This window comes from Hyperolius riggenbachi, chromosome 6 (genome assembly GCF_040937935.1).
Source record: "Hyperolius riggenbachi isolate aHypRig1 chromosome 6, aHypRig1.pri, whole genome shotgun sequence".
In the NCBI taxonomy this organism is placed as follows: Eukaryota; Metazoa; Chordata; class Amphibia; order Anura; family Hyperoliidae; genus Hyperolius; species Hyperolius riggenbachi.
Genome location: NC_090651.1, coordinates 23,403,979 through 23,428,484, shown reverse-complemented (window position 1 = coordinate 23,428,484; position 24,506 = coordinate 23,403,979). Strand labels below are relative to the sequence as shown.

At 46.6% G+C, this 24,506-nt stretch overlaps 1 protein-coding gene across 3 annotated transcripts in view; it reads right to left on the bottom strand.

The window, feature by feature from the left end:
- The window catches only part of ACOT11 (acyl-CoA thioesterase 11), a 53,316-nt gene that overhangs the window by 5,498 nt on the left and 23,312 nt on the right, over window positions 1-24,506 (bottom strand). For all 3 annotated transcript variants that reach the window (XM_068239013.1, XM_068239012.1, XM_068239014.1), the window contains exons 4-11: window positions 23,585-23,645; window positions 22,694-22,795; window positions 19,662-19,797; window positions 17,163-17,322; window positions 14,775-14,894; window positions 7,858-8,002; window positions 4,225-4,280; window positions 1,874-1,940 (exon numbers count right to left, since the gene is read on the bottom strand). In XM_068239013.1, coding sequence (XP_068095114.1) covers window positions 1,874-1,940; window positions 4,225-4,280; window positions 7,858-8,002; window positions 14,775-14,894; window positions 17,163-17,322; window positions 19,662-19,797; window positions 22,694-22,795; window positions 23,585-23,645 — 847 coding nt within the window. The remainder of the gene's footprint in view (window positions 1-1,873; window positions 1,941-4,224; window positions 4,281-7,857; window positions 8,003-14,774; window positions 14,895-17,162; window positions 17,323-19,661; window positions 19,798-22,693; window positions 22,796-23,584; window positions 23,646-24,506) is intronic.

The window sequence follows — 24,506 nt, the reverse complement described above, 5'->3', positions numbered from 1 at the left end:
AACTCTATGGAGCACGGTGTCCAATATCTCCACTCTCCCCTGCTGCTGAAAGCTTTTGCTTGCTCTCTGCTAATGTGTGCAATAAAATAATTACAGCAGTCCTTACCTGCCTCAAATTATCTGCAGGCCTGGGAAGTAGGAGAAAGTAGGATAATTAGGGCTCTTTCACATTAGGGCAAATTTTCTGCGTTTCAACGCAAAGGGTAAAGTTTGCGTTACCCAAGGTGAAATGAAAGTCCATAGACTTTCATTTTAGCTTTCACATATAATGCAGCCTTTTTGTGCGTTGCGTTACACTGCACCCAGGCGCAGTTTTTCGGCCGACGCTAGCTTTATGCGTTACTATGTTAGTCAATGTAAAACGCACACTATGCGCGTTTTTAATCCGTTAACGCAGGAAATCAGTCCTAGAATACAACCGAGGAACAATGTAGAAAGTTGAAAGCTAAAATAAAAAAAAATTACCTGCGTTTTACTATGTGCTGTAACGCATTGAAAACGGATTAAAAACGCACACTCACTGCAGTGCAACGCATATCAAAACACATTAAAACGCATACAACAAAACGTATGCTTTGAGCGTTCTCCAACGCAAGCTCTGATGTGAAAGAGCCCTAAAGGCATCTGCTAAACTTTTAAATGTAAAAAGAAGAGGTAAAAATGTAAGGTTTTTTTTAAATAAATGAACCACATTGTTGGCATGCATTTTAAATGTACCATTGAGATGCCCTGGGTGCTAAAAATAGTGCTTGGTTCAAACCCAAGATGAAATTCTGGTCAAAAATCTGATATTTTCCTAAGGAGAAGGAAGCCTCTGGTTTCTTTAGATGATCTCCTCCCCACTGCAGCCGCTTGCCGGGACCATCTGGAAGGTATGACTCTGGCTCACTGCGCAGGTGCGGCTGCACTCATACTCGCAGTATGGCCGTACTCGTGCACGAAGGAGAGCATAGCCTGGATCTGAAATCAGACAAGCTGTTGGATTTCTTGGGGGGTCTGCCAGTGGCAACGGGGGACTGGAGGAAACAGTCGGAAGCCTCTACAGCAGGGGTAGGGAACCTATGGCACGCAAGGCTCTTTTGATGGCTGCATCTGACTCACATACAAATCAGTAGGGGCTGATTCACTAAGCTACACGGCTCAAGCAGCGCAGCTTAGTGTGGCAGCGCAAGTAACATTTTCAAAATAGGCACGCTACTGCTGCAGCATGCACTACTAACTTACTCGCACTCTCCCCAAAACTAACAGCTGCTCCAATTGTCCCACTCTGGACCCTGTCAGGTCCAGTGACTTTGTAGGAGTAGATTCCCACACTTTGATTGGCCCAATAGGCTGTCTGTCACTTGACAGGCAGTTTATTGGGCCAAAGTGCAAGTATTTCATCCTACAAAGTGAATCAACCCCCAAGTCAGCTAGCTAATTGTACAAGCTGTTAGTCGGTGTTTCTCCTCTCGGGAAAAATTGCTGATGTTGCTGAAACTCAAGAGAAGCTGAAGACGTGTGTCACTTACACTGCCCGGCGGATTAACTGTGTACACATCACCATGGCAACAGGGCCAGCCCTCTGCTGCGCATGCGCACTGTCCCAGTTTGAAACATATTTTATGGCTCTCACAGAATTTTAAGATATGTGGCGTTAATGGCTCTCTCAGCCAAAAAGGTTCCTGACCCCTGAACTACAGAATCCAGAAACTTTCTTCTTCTTAGGCAAGTATCCATTTTTTTACCTGAACTCACTTTAACATAGATAGGGAACACATTAGAAACATCAGATCCTCTACAAAATGTATGTATAATATCACACAGTCTGGGAACAGTACTCTATAACATTATATTGAGGCTGTGGGAGTCTAGCAGACCTGTATACCCTCACCTGGTTGCTGGGATCCCAGGGGACGGACAGAGGCACCTCCGACTGGTTACAGGAAATGACGTATTTCCTGGAGGACACAGAAAAAAGCAGATACATTCCATCATGACACAAATATTCTTTCCACAAAGTTGTAGAACATTTGCAACTTGGAAAACAATTGCAACCCATTGATTATCGCTACTGCTCAGTAAAGGCTGCGGGAATCCACTGCAGAGGCGGCTCTACGCAGGGGCAAGAGGGGGCATCACCCCCTCAAATAAATGTTGTGCACCCTCAAGCAGGTGGGGTGGGAGCGGAGAGAGAAGAGGGAGCGATGGGCACAGCGGTGGGAAGGGGGGACGTCTCCCCCCCCCCTTCCCTCACCTGGAGCTCCCCCCCCTTAGATATGAGCGGCTGGGGGCGGCAGAACACTTCCTCTCTTCCCAGCGCGGGAGAAAGATCTGTGCACCACTATTTGTGCGCTTCATGCGCCACACTACTGTATCTGCCAAAAATGTTCTCAGACATGATGCCCCCTTCACATTTCTGACTGCCCCTCATATGTGCCTGTCTAGAACCGGCTCAGACTAGCAGTAGTACTGGTGGTAGTATGTGGTGACGTATTCGAGTCAGTTCACGATTGGATGACTGCCGGAGCATTTCCCAGAGCAGACGGTGGGCGACCAACATGCATAAATGCAGAACAGTCCAACCATGTCTAGGCTTTTCCACAAATCTGACTTGCCAGGTCACTACCACGGACCACCAGAGTGGAGAATCCTGGTATCCATACTACTGTATGTGATTACGCCGCCACGGACCGCAGGAGTGGACAATATATCTATTCCATGTGGTTACACTGCCACAGACCGCATGAGTAGACAACATATCCATACTGTGTGGTTGCACTGACACCAGCCTCTATCCGCTCATAGAGCACCCTTTCTCTAGCTCACTAAGCAGCTCCCATTGGCCAATGGCCACTTATCCTGTATGTAATGTCACGTGACCCCAGAGGACAGCTATCTAATGTCACGTGACTGCAGCTGACAGCTATGTAATGTCACATGACCCCCGAGGATGGCTAAAGTCACATGACCCAAGATGACAGCTATGTAATGTCACATGACACCAGAGGATGGCTAATGTCACATGACCCAAGATGACAGCTATGTAATGTCACGTGACCGCAGATGATGGCTATCTAACGTCACGTGACTGTAGATGATGGTCACAGGTTTACTTTCAGTGATTCTACCAACCTGGGCTGAATGTTCTAGGTACCGTCTGTGGTTAGATGGCTAATGTTTGCAGGCCATAGGGGGATAGGCTGGAATAGTACTGCCTCCCCACCACCCCCCACAGCAGGATCATCAACCAGGCAACCTAGGGAGGTTCCTGGGGCCTAGCAGGTGTCAAGGGGTCCAACTGCCACCTTCTCTGACCTCTCTCCAATTCAGCTTACCAAAAGGACCACAAGGCGGCCCAAATCTATACCTTGTCTAGGACCCCGTTACATCTTAATCCATCTCTGCTCCCTCAACCCATGGATGTATTCTGGGCCCAGTATTGGATGTTGAGCCTTGTCTAGGCACTTTGTATCAATGGTATGAATACAAGTAGTCCCCGACTTACGAACGACCTACCAATACGAACGGCATGTATTCTGTGTTTCCATGGGAACAAGTCAAAAAATATTTTTTTTCAATTGGACTTGTAGTTTTTGATAAAATCATTTAAAAAAATTCAAAGAAAAAATGGCTTTTAAACTTGTCTAAGCAGGTGCAGAGGGCAGAGGTGACACAGAGGGGGACACTGGATGCACAGGGGGGCACGGAGGGCAGAGGTGACACAGAGGGGGACACTGGAGGCACAGAGGAGGTACAGAGGGCAGAGGTGACACAGAGGGGGACACTGGAGGCACAGGGGGGTACAGAGGAGGTACAGAGGGCAGAGGTGACACAGAGGGGCACACTGGAGGCACAGGGGGGCACAGAGGGCAGAGGTGACACAGAGGGGGACACTGGAGTCACAGAGGAGGTACAGAGGGCAGAGGTGACACAGAGGGGGGCACTGGAGGCACAGGGGGGTACAGAGGAGGTACAGAGGGCAGAGGTGACACAGAGGGGGACACTGGAGGCACAGAGGAGGTGCAGAGGGCAGAGGTGACACAGAGGGGGACACTGGAGGCACTGAGGAGGTGCAGAGGGCAGAGGTGACACAGAGGGGGACACTGGAGGCACAGAGGAGGTACAGGGGACAGAGATGCACAATGTTCAGACTTCAGAACGAACCTACAGTCCCTATCTCGTTCGTTAACCAGGGACTACCTGTAATTCCATTTTCTCATTACTAGGCAGAATAAAGCTCACCGGTCCAGCCGTATCTTCCTGCGTGCAAGGGCTTCCCGATACCGCCTCTCCCCGTCCTGCGCAGAAGCATAAAGGTTAGTAAGTAGGCTGTACCCTCAATACAGACTGATGGAAACTGAGGCTCCCCACAGACTGCAGTCACCTCCCAGGAGTCACACAGCATACATTTACGTACTGTTAAAGGGCCACAATCGTGAAAAATTTAAAATGTATACAAATAAAATGTAGATTTCTCCCAGAGTATAATGCACTATAAAATCCTTTTTCCTATGTTGTAGTCACTAACTGTAAGTAGTAAAAAGCTGGCAGATCTGACAGATCTTGGATTAGTCCATCTCCTCATGGGGATTCTCAGCATTACCTTTATTCTTTACAAAAGCAGTTCCTGAAAAAAAAAGTATCTGTACAAAATTGTTGGCCAGTCTCCCTACTGGGTTTGCACACGATTGGACTAAAGGGAATACCTGAAAAAAATCCCCCATGAGGAGATGGACTAGTTCAAAACCTGTCAGATCTATCAGGAGTTTCACTACCAGCTGTAAAGTGACAGTAACATAGGAAAGAGTAATTTATGGTTCATTTGACTTTGGAAAGAAAGAAATTAACCATTCAACCCCCGGAATCAGTACAGAACAGACCCTGGATGGCTGTGCAGCAATCAGAGATGTCTATGAAAGTGGACCTGTCCCCAAGTACTGTGAAGTAACAAACCTATGAAAACATTATACAGGTTCCCATCTAGTGATTACTCCATTGCTGGCTTGCAGTAATTTTTCTTTGCACTAAAATGGACTTTTTTCTTATGTATATTTTGTGAGACTCTGACATCCTGAATAGTGCCCGCCCCTTTTTGTCTCCCTGAGCTGCTCCCATTGGCTAACTGTCATCCTCTCTAGTCATGTGATACTGGTGATGGGATGCGTGGGCAACTGGCCTTCAATCAACCTAGAACACCTTTTCCTACTTAACCTCCTGAGCGATAATCCCGAGCTGAGCTCGGGGTATATCGCGCAGGAGGATTTCTCAGGCCCTGGTGGGCCGATTTGCATAATTTTTTTTTTTGTTACACGCAGCTAGCACTTTGCTAGCTGCGTGTAACTTCCGATCGCCGCCGCTCGCCGCCGACCCGCCGCCGGCCGTGCCGCGCAGCCCCCCCCCCTCCCCCTTGCGCAGCCTGGCCAATCAGGCCAGGCAGCGCTGAGGGGTGGATCGGGACTCCCTCTGACGTCACGACGTCCAAGACGTCGGTGACGTCATCCCGCCCCGTCGCCATGGCGACCGGGGAAGCCCAGCAGGAAATCCCGTTCTGAACGGGATTTCCTGCTTACTCTGATCGCCGAAGGCGATCGGAGTGGGTGGGGGGATGCCGCTGCGCTGCGGCTCGCTACATGATTTAAAAAACAAAAAATTTAAAAAAATAGTGCTGCGCCACCTCCTGGGCGATATAATTGTATCGCCCAGAGGGTTAAGGGGCCGATACACTGGTCAATTTCAGCCATCGATCGATCAGAAATAGATTCTTTCAAATCTATCAAGCGATCGATTTGTGGCCAATTCCGATCGATTTCGATGGATTTGATCTATCTGACAGGATGGAAGATCTAGGTCGATCTGCTGCTCACAGCAGATCGATGGCCCATTGAGTTGCATTGGATCTAATGGTCCAATGATGCATTTAGATAGATTTCATTCTGATTTCCAATAGATTTCATTCTGAAATCTATTGGAAATCTGTTCCTAGTGTGTGGCACACATCAGATTTGACAGGCATCTGGCATAAATCTATCTGATGGTCGAATCTGCTGCAAATCTATCAGTATATGGCCACCTTAAGAATAGTAAAAATCAAGAACAATGCAAGACCAGGATGGGTCTATCCACCTCCAAAGACCGATAAGTGGTGTGGATGTGCAGAAATGTGAATATTTGGCTCTGACCTAGGTGAAGCTATTGTCCAGCAAAAACAATTCTAAGGGGCCCATACACTCAGCCGGTTTTTGCTGATTGGTCAAAATCGATCCATCGATTGGTTGATTGCAAATCAGTTGACCAATCAATCAATTTGCGTCCGATTTCGATCAATTTCGATCGATTTCAATCGATCTGGCAGGCTGGAAAATGTAGGTCGATCTGTTGAGATAGCTTATCATTTTGCATTGGCCCTAATGGAAATCTGAAGGCAAAAAAATGCCATCAGATCGATTTTCAATAGATTTCAAACTGAAATCTATTGGAAATCTGTTCCTAGTAAAAAAAATGTTTCTAACCACAGCAGATAGATCAGAAATCTATCTGATGGTCTATCTGCTGCTAATCTAACGAGTGTATGGCCACCTTTAAGCTTGCCCTGTTTTCCTTTCAACAGTTTTACGGCATAGGATTAATAGTATAAAAAAATTATTAAAAAATCCCCATAATACCTTTTATGTGCAGAAAACCATGGCAGTCACATGACTCCCCCCCCCCCCTCCCCCCCCCCCAATCATCCTTTCTATAAACAGCCAATCAGCATCACTGATGGAAAACACAAAGCATCACTTGTATCCTGACACTTTTTTTGGCAAGTTAGGCCTCGTTCATATTGCGTTCCGATCGCGATAGCGTTCACGTTGGACTTTTTTGAAGCCATTTTTTTCCCTTTCCTGTCGATTTCTGTTTGTTGGACTTTTTGGTAAGCGTTTCTGTAAGCGGTTTTGCAGAGCGATTCCGTTTTTTTCACTTCCCGACGTCAGTCAGGAAGTGAACTCTTTGATCCGGAAAATAATAAATACAATATATTTATTCTTAAAACCGCGAATGCAATCGCTGCACCAAGCGATTTTGTGAGTGTTTTGCATTTTTCCTATACCTTCCATTGTAGCAAAATCGCCCCGAAAATGGTCCATGCAGAGCGGAAAGCGGACGGATCGTCCCAATCTGAACTAGCGCATAGGATAGCATTGTGTAAGCACTTTCAGGGTGATTTTGAAAAATCACAGGCGCTTCAAAAAAAAAATCCAAAAACTCAGCGATTTTGGCAAAACGATCAAGCGCTAGCGCTATAATACCCTTATCTTACTTGGGTGATTTGCGTTAATCACCGGCCATTAACGCAAATCGCCGAACGCAAATGTGTAGCCTGCACCATTTTCAGGTGATTTCCCGGCGATCGCGTTTCAGTGCTATAGAAGCGCTAAACGTGATCGCGTAAAACTCGCTGCAGTGTCCAGTGATCACGGAAAAAAAAATCACTCCCGCACCGATGGCGTTTTGCGCTTTTAAGTGTGAATGGGGCCTTATTGCGATTTCTTTGCTTATTGCTCGAAGACTGTTGGGAGGAAGCTGGACAAAAAAATGTAGACATAATAATAACAACACTAAATCCCAATGGAAATAATTTTGAATGGATGCAGTATTAGGAAAATTTGGTATGCATTTTTTATTCAGCTTGAAACTGGACCAATCAAATTTAACCTCAGCAGGATTTGATTGGTTCATTTTCTAGCTGCTCAAATTTGCATACAAAAGGTGCATAATCCTGCATCAACACAAAATGATTTGCATCTCATTGATCATCCCTAATTGAGAATGCCAGGAATAATGCTGGGAGCTGTTTGGGCATGAGAAATGGGCCGCAGTGGATATGTGACTCACCCCGGGTTCAGGTTTGATGCGAGGCAGAATACAGGGACGATTCTTCTCATCGAGAACCACAAAGGTCATAAAAGCGCTATTGATGTGTCTTCGGGGTACCGTGACGTCATGACAGAACGCCTCCACACAGACCCCCACCTCCATACTGCAACACAAGCACATGTACATGCAATGAGGCCCAGTGCAGCCAAGGGACAGGGAGGGATATGATAGGTGTAGAGTTCAGTACAGACTAGAGAGCTGTGGAGTTCAGCAGGGATTAGAGAGCTGTGGTGACTGGAGAGCTGTGGAGATTGGAGAGGTGTAGAGTTCAGCAGGGATTAGAGAGCTGTGTGGATTGGAGAGGTGTAGAGTTCAGCAGGGATTAGAGAGCTGTGGAGATTGGAGAGGTGCAGAGTTCAGCAGGGATTAGGGAGCTGTGGAGATTGGAGGGGTGTGGCGTTCAGAAGAGATTAGAGAGATGCAGGGATTGGAGAGGTGTAGAGTTCAGCAGGGATTAGAGAGCTGTGGGGATTGGAGAGGTGTAGCGTTCAGTAGGGATTAGAGAGCTGTAGGGATTGGAGAGGTGTAGAGTTCAGCAGGGATTAGAGAGTTGTGGGGATTGGAGAGGTGAAGAGTTCAGCAGGGATTAGAAAGATGTAAGGATTGGAGAGGTGTAGCGTTCAGTAGGGACTGGAGAGCCGTGGGGATTGGAGAGGTGTAGAGTTCAGCAGAAATTAGAGAGCTGTGGGGATCCGAGAGGTGTAGAGTTCAGCAGGGATTAGGGAGCTGTGGGCATCCGAGAGGTGTAGAGGTCAGCAGAGGTTAGAGAGCTGTGGGGATTGGAGAGGTGTAGGGTTCAGCAGGGATTAGGGAGCTGTGTGGATTGGAGAGGTGTAGAGTTCAGCAGGGATTAGGGAGCTGTGGTGATTGGAGAGGTGTAGAGTTCAGTAGGCACTGTAGAGCTGTGGGGATTGGAGAGGTATAGAGTGCAGTAGGGAATGGAGAGCTGTGGGGATTGGAGAGGTGTAGAGTTCAGCAGGGATTAGAGAGCTGTGTGGATTGGAGAGGTGTAGAGTTCAGCAGGGATTAGGGAGCTGTGGGGATTGGAAAGGTGTAGCGTTCAGTAGGCACTGTAGAGCTGTGGGGATTGGAGAGGTATAGAGTGCAGTAGGGAATGGAGAGCTGTGGGGATTGAAGAGGTGTAGAGTTCAGCAGGGATTAGAGAGATGTAAGGATTGGAGAGGTGTAGAGTTCAGCAGGGATTAGAGAGCTGTAGAGGATTGGAGAGGTGTAGAGTTCAGCAGGGATTAGAGAGCTGTGGGGATTGGAGAGATGTAGGGTTCAGCAGGGATTAGAGAGATGTAAGGATTGGAGAGATAGAGTTCAACAGGGAATGGAGAGTTGTGGGGATTGGAGAGGTGTAGAGTTCAGTAGGTACTGGAGAGCTGTGGGGATCAGAGAGGTGTAGAGTTCAGCAGGGATTAGGGAGCTGTGGGGTTTGGGTGGTGTAGAGTTCAGCAGGGATTAGGGAGCTTTTGGGATTAAAGAAGTGTAAAGTTCAGCAGGGATTAGAGAACTGTGGGGATTGGAGAGGTGTAGAGTTCAGCAGAGATTAGAGAGCTGTGGGGATTGGAGAGGAGTAGAGTTCAGCAGGGATTAGAGGGGAGTAGCGTTTAGTAGGGACTAAAGAGCTGTAGGGATTGGAGAGGTGTAGAGTTCAGCAGGGATTAGAGCGCTGTGAGGATTGGAGATGTGTAGAGTTCAGCAGTGATTGAATAGGTGTAGGGTTCAATAGGGATTAGAGAGATGTAGGGATTGGAGAGGTGTAGAGTTCAGCAGGGATTAGAGAGCTGTGAGGATTAGAGAGGAGTAGAGTTCAGTAGGGATTAGAGAGATGTAGGGATTGGAGAGGTGTAGAGTTCAGCAGGGATTAGAGAGCTGTGGGGATTGGAGAGGAGTAGAGTTCAGCAGGGATTGGAGAGGAGTAGAGTTCAGTAGGGATTATAGAGATGTAGGGATTGGAGAGGTGTAGAGTTCAGCAGGGATTAGAGAGCTGTGGGGATTGGAGATGTGTAGAGTTCAGCAGAGATTAGAGAGCTGTGGGGATTGGAGAGGAGTAGAGTTCAGCAGGGATTTTAGAGAGCTGTGGGGATTAGAGAGGAGTAGAGTTCAGCAGGGAATGGAGAGCTGTGGGGATTAGAGAGGAGTAGAGTTCAGCAGGGATTAGAGAGCTGTGGGGATTAGAGAGGAGTAGAGTTCAGCAGGGATTAGAGAGCTGTGGGGATTAGAGAGGAGTAGAGTTCAGCAGGGATTAGAGAGCTGTGGGGATTGGATAGATTTTGATTTCAGTAGGGACCATTGCTAGTCTGAAAAACAGTTAACAGTGCTATATCAAAAGCTGAATTTTTATCATATCTAAAAACAGTCATCCTACAAGGCGAAGTGTCATTGCACAAACGTAGCTGGTCATGGGGGGGGCCACATCACAACTTTACTATGGGGGTCCGTGAATTCTCGCTATGCTGCTGCATGTTACTAAAGCATTTATGGCAGTGAAGCCAAACTCCTTTTGTTTTTATCTGTTCTTGAGTCTCTGAGATATATACGATGGCTTTATTATTTGTACAAGAACTTTCACACTCAAAACATTAACTGAGCTTTTTTCTGTTAATCTAAAGCAATCAAGTCTTTTAAACCGAGGCAATAAAAGTGATAAACGTGAAGTCGTTCCTTTGAGCTTTATCAGCCGATGTCCCTGGTCTTCGCCCTGCAGTCAGGAGTCCAGAGGAGGTAAGGTTCACCAGCACTCTCACACTAATAATTTAACCAAGCCTAAAGGCCTGTAGACCACGCCTACTTTGCAATAACCCCTCCTTTCCCCTTCCACCAGGAAAGAAAAACATAACACTCATAAACAAATATAACTACAAACGTGTCAAAGTTTGCTTGATTACAGAAAGTTGTGGACCTAATATTCCTCTCGGTCCCAGAGTTCATTTCAAACCTTTATAACCAGAGCCGTCATGCTGCTGTGACACTATGGAACTCCTTACCACACTCAGTCAGGATAGCTCCATCCTGAGGATGAAAACCATTAGGTGATAGGAGTTTACTGACTTGCCTTTGTCTGGGTCATAACAGATCATAGGTAGGGTTGCTGATAGGTTTGCTTCAGCCGCCAACAGACACACCGGTAATTGGGTGCCAAATTCAAGCATCCTGATAAGACGATGTTGTCAATATCTTGGTTATTAGACCAAATCCAAGCACCGCATCCCCAAATATTTGTATGGTGCACATATATCAGGGAGGTGCATCAAGGCCACCTGCTGCGCCAAAATAACCATAGGAAATCAGACTGGCTACCATCCATTATCATCCATATTTGGCAAAAATGGCAGTGAAGTCAGTAAGGCGTTTAGACAGCATACAGAAATGTACCAGCTGAATAAAGAACAGATAGGCAGATATAGTATCCACCTGGCTAGGTGCCTAATGCTGGGAATACACGGCTCGATTCTGAGCCATTTAGATGGTTTGATAGATAATTTCCGACATGTCCGATCTCCCGGCCGATCGTTTCACCGCTCAATTCCTTATTGAACACAATTGAAAAAGATAAGAAAAACGAGCGGAAGAGAAGAGAATCACCTACGGAATAGAGCAGGGAATCGCCCCCGAGCAGGAGAATCGAGCGCCAAAATCGAACCGTGTATGCCCAGCATAAGAGTGCACACACACACATCCAATTTAGGTTGCAAAATGATTGGCCACATTTTACCACTTTAGTAGGAGAGCTCATGGACACATCTGTTGATAGTATTCAAAGTGTGTTTGCCCTCAAAGTACATGGAGAAGTTAAAATTGGCCAATCAAAATTGGAGGTAAAAATAAAGACATAAACAATTATATTTATCCTCCTACTCCTAAAAAAATACCTTTTTTTTTAAGTATCCCATGGTTTTCTTGTATATTTAAAAATGTACAAAGTAGGTTGAATGTTTTACGGTGTCTAATCAGTAATAGCCTATTAATTGTCCTAGAGTTACAAAGAGGTCAATAGCTCATGTTAATGTTTATCTATCCCTGCCCTCAGAAGTTGTATTCTGCCAGAAAAACTTTTATGGCTGTAATTTGCTTATCAGTGATGTGTACTATATTCCAGACAAGGCACCGACAAGACAGAAGCTGTCACTTGCATACCTGAAAATTAACTCTTTCAGTCAGCAAAATAAAACAAGTAAAACAGCCTGGCTATTAATATGTTTTGCACTGTACATACGTGCGTTTATTTCATTATGTCACATGTCGTCTCGGGTACATTTTAAGCTTAGCTGCCCAAGAATGATGGCAGCATCTTGCACAGCGTGTATCTGGCAGAGATGAAGGGGACTACCCAACCCCTAGCAGATTAGGCAGCTCAGTCAGAGCAGAAGCCTCCCAGCCTGGTCTGCCTGTATGACAGGTCAGCTGTACAGTCCATGTTCTGCACACTCTCTCCCCCTCGAAGCTCCCCAGCCTGGTCTGCCTCTGTATGACAGGTCAGCTTGTTCCGCCCACACTCTCCCCCTGTCCCACCTGACACCTTCTGTTGTGTAATGATCACATGGCGGAGAGGTTACACAAGCTAGGCTCACACCTGTGAAATCTCAGCTCTCTAATGCAATTCACATTCCTGCAGATCAGGTTCCTTCGCTCTGTTCTCTGGGCAGACAATACAGAAGACCTGCAGAATAGTCCGCATGACGCCATTGTCATAACTGGTCCGACCCGGTCACCCATAATGGCCGTATTGTCCCTACAGGGAGAATGAATAGTACAATAGCCCAATTATTTCATCGTTCCCACAATGCCCCAGTTATTGCTGTACTGAGGATACCAGAGAACAGCTCTGTAGGTAATAGAATATTGCAGACAGTATGAGGTAGCCCATAGCAACGCATGCACCCAGTTTACCTCAGCCACATGCAGGGCATTATTTGCTCACCAGGACGCCATCTGCTGTCTCTTCCAGCACACAGTGCTGCTGGCCCGGGAACAGCCAAAGGCAGACAATTCAGTTCCTTCAAGAGCTAATTCATGTCGACCCAAAGAGACCTTCCTAAAGTCGGATGAAAGATGCAACATGCGGTGCCAACCAGACCTGACGCCCATTCAATGTTGAGCAAAGGCCTTCATAGGACTCCAGATCTTTTTTCCTTAGCGTTGGCATTGGTGTTCCAGTGACAGGACTTGCGGTACAAGGAAACACTTACATTTGTTGCTAATGAGAATACCAGCTTAAACCCATAGATCCTGCTCTGTCACCATCCCACTTCAGATAGATCAAGGGTGTCAAACTCAAATACAAAGTTGGACGGAATTATGCTCTGGGACCAAGTCGCAGGCAGACCTTAAAGTGAACCAGAGACGAAGCACCCTTGTGTATTTTACCATAGAAATCAGTGGGAACATTAGAGAAAACATTTACCATGCTCTCTGTTCCATCCTCACTGCTAAAAGTGTCTGTTATCTAGCTGAGATAAGAATCCCGGACTGAGCATTGATTCTGGCTTTGCTATAATGACTCAGCTATAATGATTCCTGAGCAAAGCCAGCAGGGGGCAGGCTTGGACTTGAAGACAGCAAAGAACACAGTCTCAGCTATAATTATTCTGTAGCAAAGCCAGACCGACTGCTTAGTCGGGATTCTTATCTTAGAGGTGATAACAGGCAAATTAAACAGAGAACAATGTAACAAAGAGCAGATTAGGTGTTTACTGTCATGTTCCCACTGATTTATAAGGTAAAATACATGAGGTTGCTTCATCTCTGGTTCTCTTTAATATCTAGTGGCCACCCCTCTCCCTTATAAAATTTCCTGATGTCTAATAGTCCACCTCCTTCCCCTATACAGTTCCCTGGTGTTTAGCGGTCATCCCTCATCTATACAGTTTCCTGGTGTCTAGTGGCTCCCTCCTTCCCCTATACAGTTCCCTGACATCTAGTGGCCTCCCTCCCTCTCCTATACAGTTCCCTGGTGTCTAGTAACTACCTTCCCTCTCCTATACAGTTCCCCGGTGTCTAGTGCTCACCCCCCTCGCCCCCCCCCCCCCCCATTGGCTTTCCTGGTGATCTAGGGCTTACCCTCCAGTATACCTTCTCTGGTGGTCTAGAGTGGGCCAAACATAATGCAAAGTGGGGAAACCAGCTGAGGGCCAAATCTGATGGCTCTGAGGGCCGGATTTGTACCACAGGCTGGAGTTTGACATGTATGAGATAGATAGTCTTGAATGAACGTCACATTTCAAAAATAGTCCATATTCTTCTGTTTTCATATAACAATGTAGACTCTCTGTGTAGTTCCAAGAGTAGTGCTCAACAGGACGTGTTTCATGACCAGAGGTCGCTTCCTCAGAGGCAAAAAACTAAATACACAATCAGATCGAGTGACCAGTGGTCCAAGGAATCTGCGGATCTGATCATGTGTACATTTTTCGCCTCTGAGGAAGCGACCCCTGGTCGTGAAACACGTCAAGCAGTTTAGTACTGCTCCTGGAACTACACACACAGTCTACATTGTTACCATATAAAAAAAAAAAAAACCCAGAAGAATCTGGACTATTACTGTTGGATATAAATATCATATACTGTACTGTGATCTGCTGCCACCTACAGAAACATAAAAGTACTACATTCTAGTTGTACGCTAATGTGTCTCAAGTACTGCATTCTGGTTGTTTGTTAATTGTGTTTTAATAAAGTTTTGTTGTTGTTCCTCTCACCATGAGGCTGTGTAAACATGGTGCCAGAAGATGGGAAGAGAACTGGTGTACACGTGATGTTCATTTAAAGCTGGTTGTGCTCTACAGCGTTATATAGAAGGGGAGGAGCCTACTGGTCTTTTGGCGCAATATAACTGTCGCCATCCAGTCTGCCGCCATCTTGCCACTGACCTGTCTTTGAAGGCGTTGTTCACGATGGCTCTTAGGATCAGCCGATCTCCAACCTGGGAGGGTCCCCGGAAATGGAACATCTCAATGACTTTCAGCGTCGGATGAGCGTGACAAAGACGGCTGTGCGAGTGCAAAAAATGAATGAAATGAAAGGGGAAAAAAACAAAAAACAAACAAAAAAAAAAAACACAGAATCACACTCAGGAGAATTGTATACATTTTTTTCATTTAATCATTTAAAAAAAAAAAATACATTTTTACACAAATCCACATATAATGGGGCTGATTCACTAACACTACCACGCACAAGCAGCACTGGTTAATACTATGATGCACACGCCACGCGTGGTCCTGGTAGCATGCACTGTTCATTTACTCGTGATCCTTATAAGTTGCGCACGATGAGCTTGTGGCGCGACCGCCAGGGCTGCATTTACCATAAAGCACTGCAGGCGCATGCCTGCAGGCGCCTGGTGATGGAAAGGCGGCTCATTCACCTCCTCAAGTGCCTCCCTCCTTCCCTATGTAGAGTCCTGAGCAGAGCGTAAATGGGAGGTTACTTACCCAGCTCTTGGCATTCCACTGACCAGATCTCCCTTCAGCCTGGGGCACCTCTACCTACTCAGTACTAAGGGTACCTCTGGCTACTTAATACTGATGGGCAAGGGAAGTAAGGGAGAAGTGACAGCTGGGCCAGCCAGCACACTTGCGGTGCGGTTTGGCGGGGTTGTAGGTACATGAAGGGTGAAGTCTAAGGTGTCTGGACATCTGCGCCTATAGGCTCCTGTGATGTAAATCCGGGCCTGCATGCATGGAGGGCGGAGTCTAGGGTGCCAGGACATCTGTGCCTATAGGCTCCTGTGATGTAAATCCGGGCCTGGTGACCCCTGTTATATTAATTAAAGAAAACCTGTAACTAAAAAAAGTTCCCTTGGGGGGTACTCACCTCGGGTGGGGGAAGCCTATGATGGATCCTATTGAGGCTTCCCCCGTCCTCCTGTGTCCCACAGCGGTCTCATTGTGCCCCTCCGAACCGCAGAGATGTAAATATTTACCTTCCTGACTCCAGCACAGGCGCAGTACTGGCTCTCTGCTTGGAGATAGGCGGAAATAGCCGATCGCTGTCGGTCCGCTCCGCTCACTGTTGGGGAATTTTTTTTTATTACAGAGTCTCTTTATTGTAGTAGCAGCCGTGCTAGTAAAGTATCGAGGTTGCACTACAAACTCATTGGCCTCAATTCACTAAGCTTTACCAAACACTTTATCAAACGTTTGATAATTTACCTCATCGGTAATATCTAATTTTGAATTCACTAAGGTGTTGTAGATTTATTGAACATTTTATCGATAAAACATTTGATAAAACTATAACACCTTACTGAATTTAAAATTAGATTTTACTCATGAGGTAAATTATCAAATGTTTGATAAAGTGTTTGATAAAGCTTAGTGAATTGAGGCCATTGTGCAAAACTTACAAGTATTGCAAGTAAGTGAACAGCGCATGCTACCAGGACTGCTCATAGCGTGCGCACCCCCAATGTCAGGTGGCCACTTAACCTCCTTGCGACCGCCTAACGCCTAAACTCCTTAAGACCGCCTAACGCCCCTACTGGGGACAGCCATGTCACTCGGCTGTCCACCGGAGAGGCACAGAGAGCGATCGGCTCTCATAGGCTGAAGCTGGCGGGAGGAGGGAGGGTAGCAATAAAAAAAACAAAATAGCAAAATGTATTTAAAAGTAATCACAAATAAATGAATAAAAATAAATAAACATTGGAGCAGTGATCAGAGTCCACCAACAGAAAGCTCTGTTGGTGGGCAGAAAGGGGGGGGGGGGAGGGGGAATAACTTGTGTGCGCAATAGTATGGCTCTGTAAAAAAAATAGCCTGGTTACTAAATGGGGTGTAAGCCTGTGGTCCTGAATAGAGTTGGGCCGAACAGTTCGCCTGGCGAACCTCTCTGGGCCTCTTACTACTTCCGGGTCGCAATGACCCGGAGTAGTACGCCTGCGCTGCCCGGCGGAGCGCGTCCTAGATCGCGCTCCTGTTGCCGGGCGCTCTCTGCGCATGAGCGTGACGTCACTCATGACGTCACGCACATGCGCAGAGAGTGCCCGGCAACGGGAGCGCGATCTAGGACGCGCTCCGCCGGGCAGCGCAGGCGTACTACTCCGGGTCATTGCGACCCGGAAGTAGTAAGAGGCCCATGAATTTAGAGATGTTCGCCGGCGAACGGTTCGGGAACCGTTCGCCACATCTCTAGTCCTGAAGTGGTTAAAGCACACCTGAAGTGAGTGGTATATGGAGGCTGCCACATTTATTTCCTGTTAAATAATACCAGTTGCCAGCTGCTGGTGACACAATCCCACGCCACTGTATACCCACCTGGCAGCTATGTTGGCGATATTCTCCATCCACGCCATGATCTGACCTCCGAACGTGTTCCCCTGGTGGTTGGCATGAGGTGGCAGCACCAGCTCCACGCTCTCCACCCGAGTCTTCTGGGCCAGGACCTCGCCGTTGGTGCCCCCTTCCCGGCTGCGCTCTGGAAGAGAGGATGTCATGCGGTAACGTCGGTGAGAGGACACCTGGCGGAAGGGCTCTTTCCACTAGAAGCGATTCTGATCATTATCGGATCACAAAACACATGGGGCCTGATTCACAAAGCTTTTCTGTTAAAGTATATCACCTTATTTATTAACTCACAATTTACCTCTCCTTAAATGACATAACTCATGGTTTAGCTCTCCGTATTTGACACAACTCATAGCTTAGCTCTCCTTATTTAACATAACTCATGGTTTAGCTCTCCTTATTTGACACAACTCCTTATTTGACTTAACTCATGGTTTAGCTCTCCTTATCTATTTATCTCATGAATTATCTCTCCTTATTTGTTTATTTCATGCATTAACACTCCTTACAAATAAGTAACCTTTGTGAATCAACCCCTTGGTACTCACTTAAAGGGAGTCTGAAGCCTAATTATAAAAAACAAAAAAACAGATACTCGCCTAAGGAGAGGGAAGGCTCTGGGTCCTATAAAGTCTTCCTGTTTCTCTCCTGGTCCCCTCGTTCCAGTGCTGCCTCCCCCATTCATATCCCCTGGCACGGGAGGTTTCGGAAGTCATCGGGAGCCCTAGTGCTATTGAAGACGGGCGGCTCCGCACTGCGTATGGACGAGTGTGCGAAAGAGTGAGCTTGCGCATGTGCAGTACAGAACAGCCCATCTTAGAGAGCACTCGGGCTGCTAAAGACTTTGAAAGCCTATTGCAGCAGCAGAGAGCAGACTCTGGCCCAATGGTCTGCTAACGGGGGAGCCTGCGGTGGATAGAGGGGACCAGGAAAGAAACAGGAAGGCTCTATAGGACCCAGAGCCTTCCCTCTCCTTAGGTATGTTTTTTTTCTATTTCACTTCAGACTCACTTTAACTAATAGATACTGTGTGGAGATTTGAGGGGATGAGGCGCCCAGCCCCAGAGTATTAAATAATTGTTTCCTATTGGCATAAAATTCATTTAAAAAAGAGGTATTCTCTTACCTCACCTGAAGATAGGACACCAGTTCAACTGGAAACATTTATATTCAAAACACAGATAAACAACGCGTTTCACAGGTACTGGCCGCTTCCTCAGGTGAATACACAGTGCCTTGTAACAGCGTGCGCGAGGATGGGCGTCTCCTAAGGTAACAGTACTGCACTCCTGGCCTCTTTCTGCTTATTACCACCTCGGTGTTCCAAGAATGCGAGCCTACTACGTGACACACCAAAACCTTTCTACTGCATGGGGATGCCTCCATTAGTGCGCTGCATCTGCGACGCAATTTTTGACACTATACAGTTTTTTCAGATTCGGCAATTCTAAATATTTTCCTGTCCATTTTTTTCCCTCTCAAAGAAAATTGCAAACGCACCGCAATGGCAGCATGCGGAACAAACAGAAACCAAAGTGGAATCTCTTTAGTGGAAAATGGGAGAAACACAATCGAGTTGCAAAAGTGTTCCTTAGTGGAAAATAACCCTAACACCTGGCAGATGCTTTACACTTCTGTTGCCCGAAACGATCTGTACAGATTGTTTTGTGTGTCTGTTGTGGAACGATCGCTGTACAGACATGCTGATCAGCTCCCACCCGTGCAGCATGTTCTGCTCTATGGAGAGCGGAGGGAGGACATATGATCTTCCTCTGAGGTTTCAGCAGGAAAGAGAGGCAACGGATGATGGGGAGACAAGCGACATTGGGGGGTGGGAGGGATGTGTAAGATACCTGCAGGGCCAGTACTACAATATTTGCTGCCTGAAGCCAATTTTTTTCTTGCTGCCCCCCCTTGCAGGGCTCGGAAGGGGTGACACCCCCACTCAGCAGAAGTGGGGGGGGGAGGGGCGACAACATCCCTCTTGCCCTCTCCATGGGCCCCTCTCCAGTGTCCCCTTGCAGAGCTGGCGCAGCGGTGCATTTTTGTAAATCTCTCACCCGTCTATGCGAGGCGTCCATGTTTCTCGGTGCCGGCTCTTCTCTACTTCCTGTGTTCTTGGATAAAGTGTAGTGAAACAGGAAGTAGAGAGGATCCGGCTGCCGAGAAGCATGGGTGTGTCGCGCGGACAGGAGAGAGATTCACAAAACCGCACCACTGCGCCGGCTCTGCAAAGGGGGGCTGATGGAGAGGGAGGGAGAAATAATGTCGGCCCCCTCCCCACGTCTGCTGGGGGGATGTCACCCCGTCCAAGCCGCACCCCCGCTCACGATGCCCCCAGGTAAGCTGCCACTTGAAGCAAGAGCTTCAGGCTGCCTCATGGTAGGTCCGCCCCTGGATACCGGGACACGCTGTACATTTCTGGCCAATCAGGAGTAAGCTGTGCTGCTTAGAGAGGATGGAACGTACCATCTTGCAGGGTGCTCTGGGTCAGCAGGTCCTTGATGTTGTCAGTATGTACCAGTCTCATGCGGCGTCTCTCGGCAGCGATGCTGTGCTCCAGCTGCTCCTCCTCCGTGAGCGGAGTCGCCGGCTTCAGCTTCACCTGCACACAATGCACGTTAAAGGGGAACCGCAGTGAAAACAACGTAATCAACAAAATTATTTTTTGCATAATTTATAAATTATTCAGTCAGTGTTTGCTCCCTTGTAAAATCTTTCCTCTCCCTGATTTACATTCTAAAATGTATCACAGGTGGCGACATATTTAGTCCTGTCAGGTGCAGCTCTGCAGAATGTTTGTTTCAGAGAATTCCCAAGCCAGTAGAACATATACCTGGTCTCCCAGAATTCACTGGGAGGAGAATTCCGCATAACTAAACAGCCTAGGTTAAGCATCACTAGGAGGGCGGGGCTACATACAATACAGCAATATATAGACACAGGAGTGTTTCTGATGCGGAAACCAGAAATACAGAATAAGTGGCTTTCCTGAAAAAGTGGAGCCGCTTAGGGCTTGTTCACACAAGAGCGTTTGATTTTTTTTTTTTAAGTGCTAGTGATTTTTAAAATCGCTTTAAAAGCGCTTGAGCAATGTTGCTCTATGAGTGTTCTCACATGAGCGATGAGCTTTCTTTCTGAGCGCAAACACGTGTCCTGCACCATTTCCTGAGCGCTTCAATGCAAAGTATAGGGTAATCGCAAAGCTCTTGAAAAAGTGCTTGAAAAAGCGATTTGGTGAGCACTTTAAAAAAAAAATACTATGTAATTATTTAGTTCCAGGGCAAAGCATCACTTCCTGATTTTTTTTTTTAAAATCAAACGCTAATCACTTATAATTATTATTAATATAGCGCCAACATGTTCCGCAGCATTGTGTAGAGCAGTGGTTCCCAACCTTTTCCGGCCCGGGGAACACTTTCTGACCATATTTTTCTCCGGGGAACGGCGGGGGGGGGGGGGGGGGGGGGGGGCGGGGGTGTTTGCGCTACCTAGTGGACAGTGCCATGCGCAGCAGGCTATGGAGGGGGGGGGGCTGGGGTGCCCCTCCTTCTAGCGCTGCTTCCTCCCACCCTCCTGCGCCCTACAGTAGGAACAGGTCTGGCGAGAGGCCAGACCTGTACGGCACACCAGGCAACATCCCGCGGCACACTAGTGTGCCGCGGCACAGTGGTTGAAAAACGCTGGTGTAGAGTATACTGTTTTGTCCCTTAACTGTCCCTCAGAGGGGCTCACAATCTAATTCCCACCATAGTCATATGTCTATGTATGTATCATGTAGTGTATGAATTGTAGTCTAGGGCCAATTTGGGGTGAAGCCAATTAACTTATCTGTATGTTTTTGGGATGTGGGAGGAAACTGGAATGCCCAGAGTAAACCCTCGCAGACACGGGGAGATCATACAAAATCTGTGCAGATAGTGCCCCGGCTGGGATTCGATCCAGGTACCCAGCGCTGCAAGGCAAGAGAGGTAACCACTGCCCTTATATTGGATGATGTCGTGTGTATTTGACATACATTGTGAAGCCAATGTTTCGTGGTTATTCAGGATCTCTTTATCAAGGCAAAATAAGGAGCACATTCTGGTAGGGGATGTTCCCTCTGGGTGTAAGGACTCCTCTACACACTTGCTGAAGAGCATTGAGCGATGTTTTGAGCGGCCTTCATAAAGAGATCCAGGTTTATCTCAAAGCTTTGGCGTCACGGGGTATGTCTAATAAACACATAACTTCTAATAGACAAAGATTGCTTGCCACTGCTGCATAGAAACATTAGTTTATTAACAAACATCAGACAGCTTCAAAGCATTCAAACATAACAGCATAGCTCCCAACTGTCCCTTTTTGGGAACCCTGTCCCTCTTTCCTCCTCATTTGTCCCTCTTTCAGGACTTTGTCCCTCTTTCTATTTAAATATATATATTTCTATACTAAAAATGTGTTTGATTGCCTCTAAACTTTATTCCCAACCTTTAAATTGATATATTGCTAATTTTAAAATATTACTATGAAGGAAAATGAACCAGGATAGAAAGCACCAGTGTGGTCTGAATTATAAAACAACATGTTTCTTATGAAATCTTTATGGTATGCGTGACTAGAGGCATGGTGAGGGCGTGGCCAGGGGTGTGGCAGGGGCATGGCTTAAGTGTCCCTTTTTCTCATCTCAAAAAGTTGGGAGGTATGTAACAGTGACAGCTGATGTGCAGATAGTGCATACCGGGACAAAGACAGTTGGCGCGGGTACTGTCATTTCGCACTCAGGGACGGAGCTACCATGAAGCCACCTGAATACCGTGATTCAGGCGGGAAATTCTAGGATGATGCATTTGGACAAACAGTTTGGGCACCTGGCGCCTCCCCTCCTCTCTCCCGCCTGCCTTCCTGGTGCATACCTCCCAACTTTTTGAGATGAGAAAGAGGGATACTTAAGCCACGCCCCTTCCACACCCCTAATCACGACTCCATCACACCCCTAGTCACGCATACCATAAAGATTTCATGAGAAAAATATGTTGTTTTTTTATTCAAACCACACTGGTCCTTTCTATACTGGTTCATGTTCCTTCAAATTAACATTTTACAATTAGTAATATATCAATTTAAAGGATGGGAATAAAGTTCAGAGTAAATCAAACACATTTTTCAGTAGAGAAATATATAGATTTACATAGAAAGAGGGACAAAGTGCTGAAAGAGGGACAAATGAGGAGGAAAGAGGGACAGAGGGACAGGGCTCCCAAAGAGGGACTGTCCCTCCGAAAAATGGACAGTTGGGAGCTATGCTGGTGCACACACTGCCCTTCTCATCCACGCATCATCGACTCCCTGTCCTCATTCAACTGGTGGCACCTGATGCCCTTCCCTATGACATCATAAGCAGTTGAGGTCAGGGCCGGTTCTAGACTTTTTTCTGCCTGAGGCAAACTTGTGAGGATGCGCCAGCTAACCGCATACATTTATAAGAACAGTTTCTCTGTGAATCCGACCCTCAGTCTCACCTTCCCGCTGCCTTGTGGTTGTGCTACGAATGTGGCGAAGGCCTGGCAGACTTTCCACTCCTTCCCGCTGCACAGATCCTCTGAGGTAACATGAATCCCAACCTGATGGGCACAGTGGATGGATAAGTGACTGCGGAAAGCCTGAAGTGTCCACAGCAATACACACACATACAGACACCACAACACAATACACCACACATGCGCACACACCTGAACACACCACACAAACAGCACACGACAACATGCCACACAAACACACACAGCAACATCACAACATAATGCACCACAGAAAACACACTCACACCGCCCAAACAACACCACAACACAATACTCCACACTCAACACACGCACACCTCAACATACTACACAAATAGCACACAACATACCACACAAACACACACAGCAACACCACAACATAATGCCCCACACAAAACACACACTCACCGCACCATCCACCACAGTCGATGCACACACACACACCTGAACACACTAAAACACACTACACAAACAGCATGCACACACCACAACAACACATCACACAAACACACACAGCAACACCACAACAACACATCACACAAAACACACACACTCACCGCACAAACACCTGAACACATCACACAAACAACACAATATACCACACTCAACGCACGCACACCTGAACACACCACAACACAATACACAAACAGCACACGCACACCACAACATACCACACAAACACACCTGACCACACACAACAACACAATACACCACACAAATACAAAACACCACCACACGCACACTATAACACTCCACACAAACACACAATAACACCACAACACACACTCACCTGAGCACACCACAACACATTGTACAGACAACACACACACCAACAACAACACACACTACACAAACCTCCATGCTGGAATTAAAGGCGCGGTTCACTTTTGTCTTCAAGTTAACAACTTGTCCCACGCTTTAAAAAAAAAAAATAATACAAATGAAACCAAAATAAAAAACCAAAGAAATAGGATTTTGTACAAATGTGTTTAAATTTTGCTTAATTAGAAAACAACAGAATGCGTTAAACACAAATGGGTTGATTCACTATAACAAATAGCGTGCCTTATCACAGTTAACGTGCCTTATCAGAGTAGCACAGCGAGCGCTAGAAACGTATGACCTGCAGGGGCTCAGGGCAGGAAGAGTGGAGCTCTCGTCATTGCCAATTAGCAGACATAAATTCGTATCGCTCGCTATGCTACTCTGATAAGGCACACAAACTCTGATAAGGCATGTTGTTATAGTGAATCAACCCCAAAGAAACTTGTATGCATAAAATGTATTAAAATAGGGCCATGATTAATAATGCAACATACTTGTATTTCTGATTTTAGCCCCAAACAACAGGGGCATGTTATTTGATGTATGTAGAGTATAAGCTGCAAAGCCAGACCTACATCTGTTAACTAGGTAAATCGGGTAAATAATCGATCAATTGCCTTGGTATCGATTGTATAGATATGACAGCGTCACTCGTGTGCTGCAGCCACCTGCGTCACCTCCACACCCGCCACACTCTGCTGCCATCATTTGTACTAATTGATTAATGCCCAATTATATTTTGATTTATAAATAACGTTTTTCACTAGAATCAATATTTGTACTGAATGCGATGTCTTATCTGTCAAAAGCATTGTGCAGTGTATGTTTACTCTGCGCCTATACTGAGAGTACATTAGATGCAGTGTGTGCCAAGCCCTGCTTTAGTACTCCAAGCCCTTTCTTTCTCGATTTCTCAGTGTGTGTTGTCTGCCTGTACTGCTTATTGTTAGGG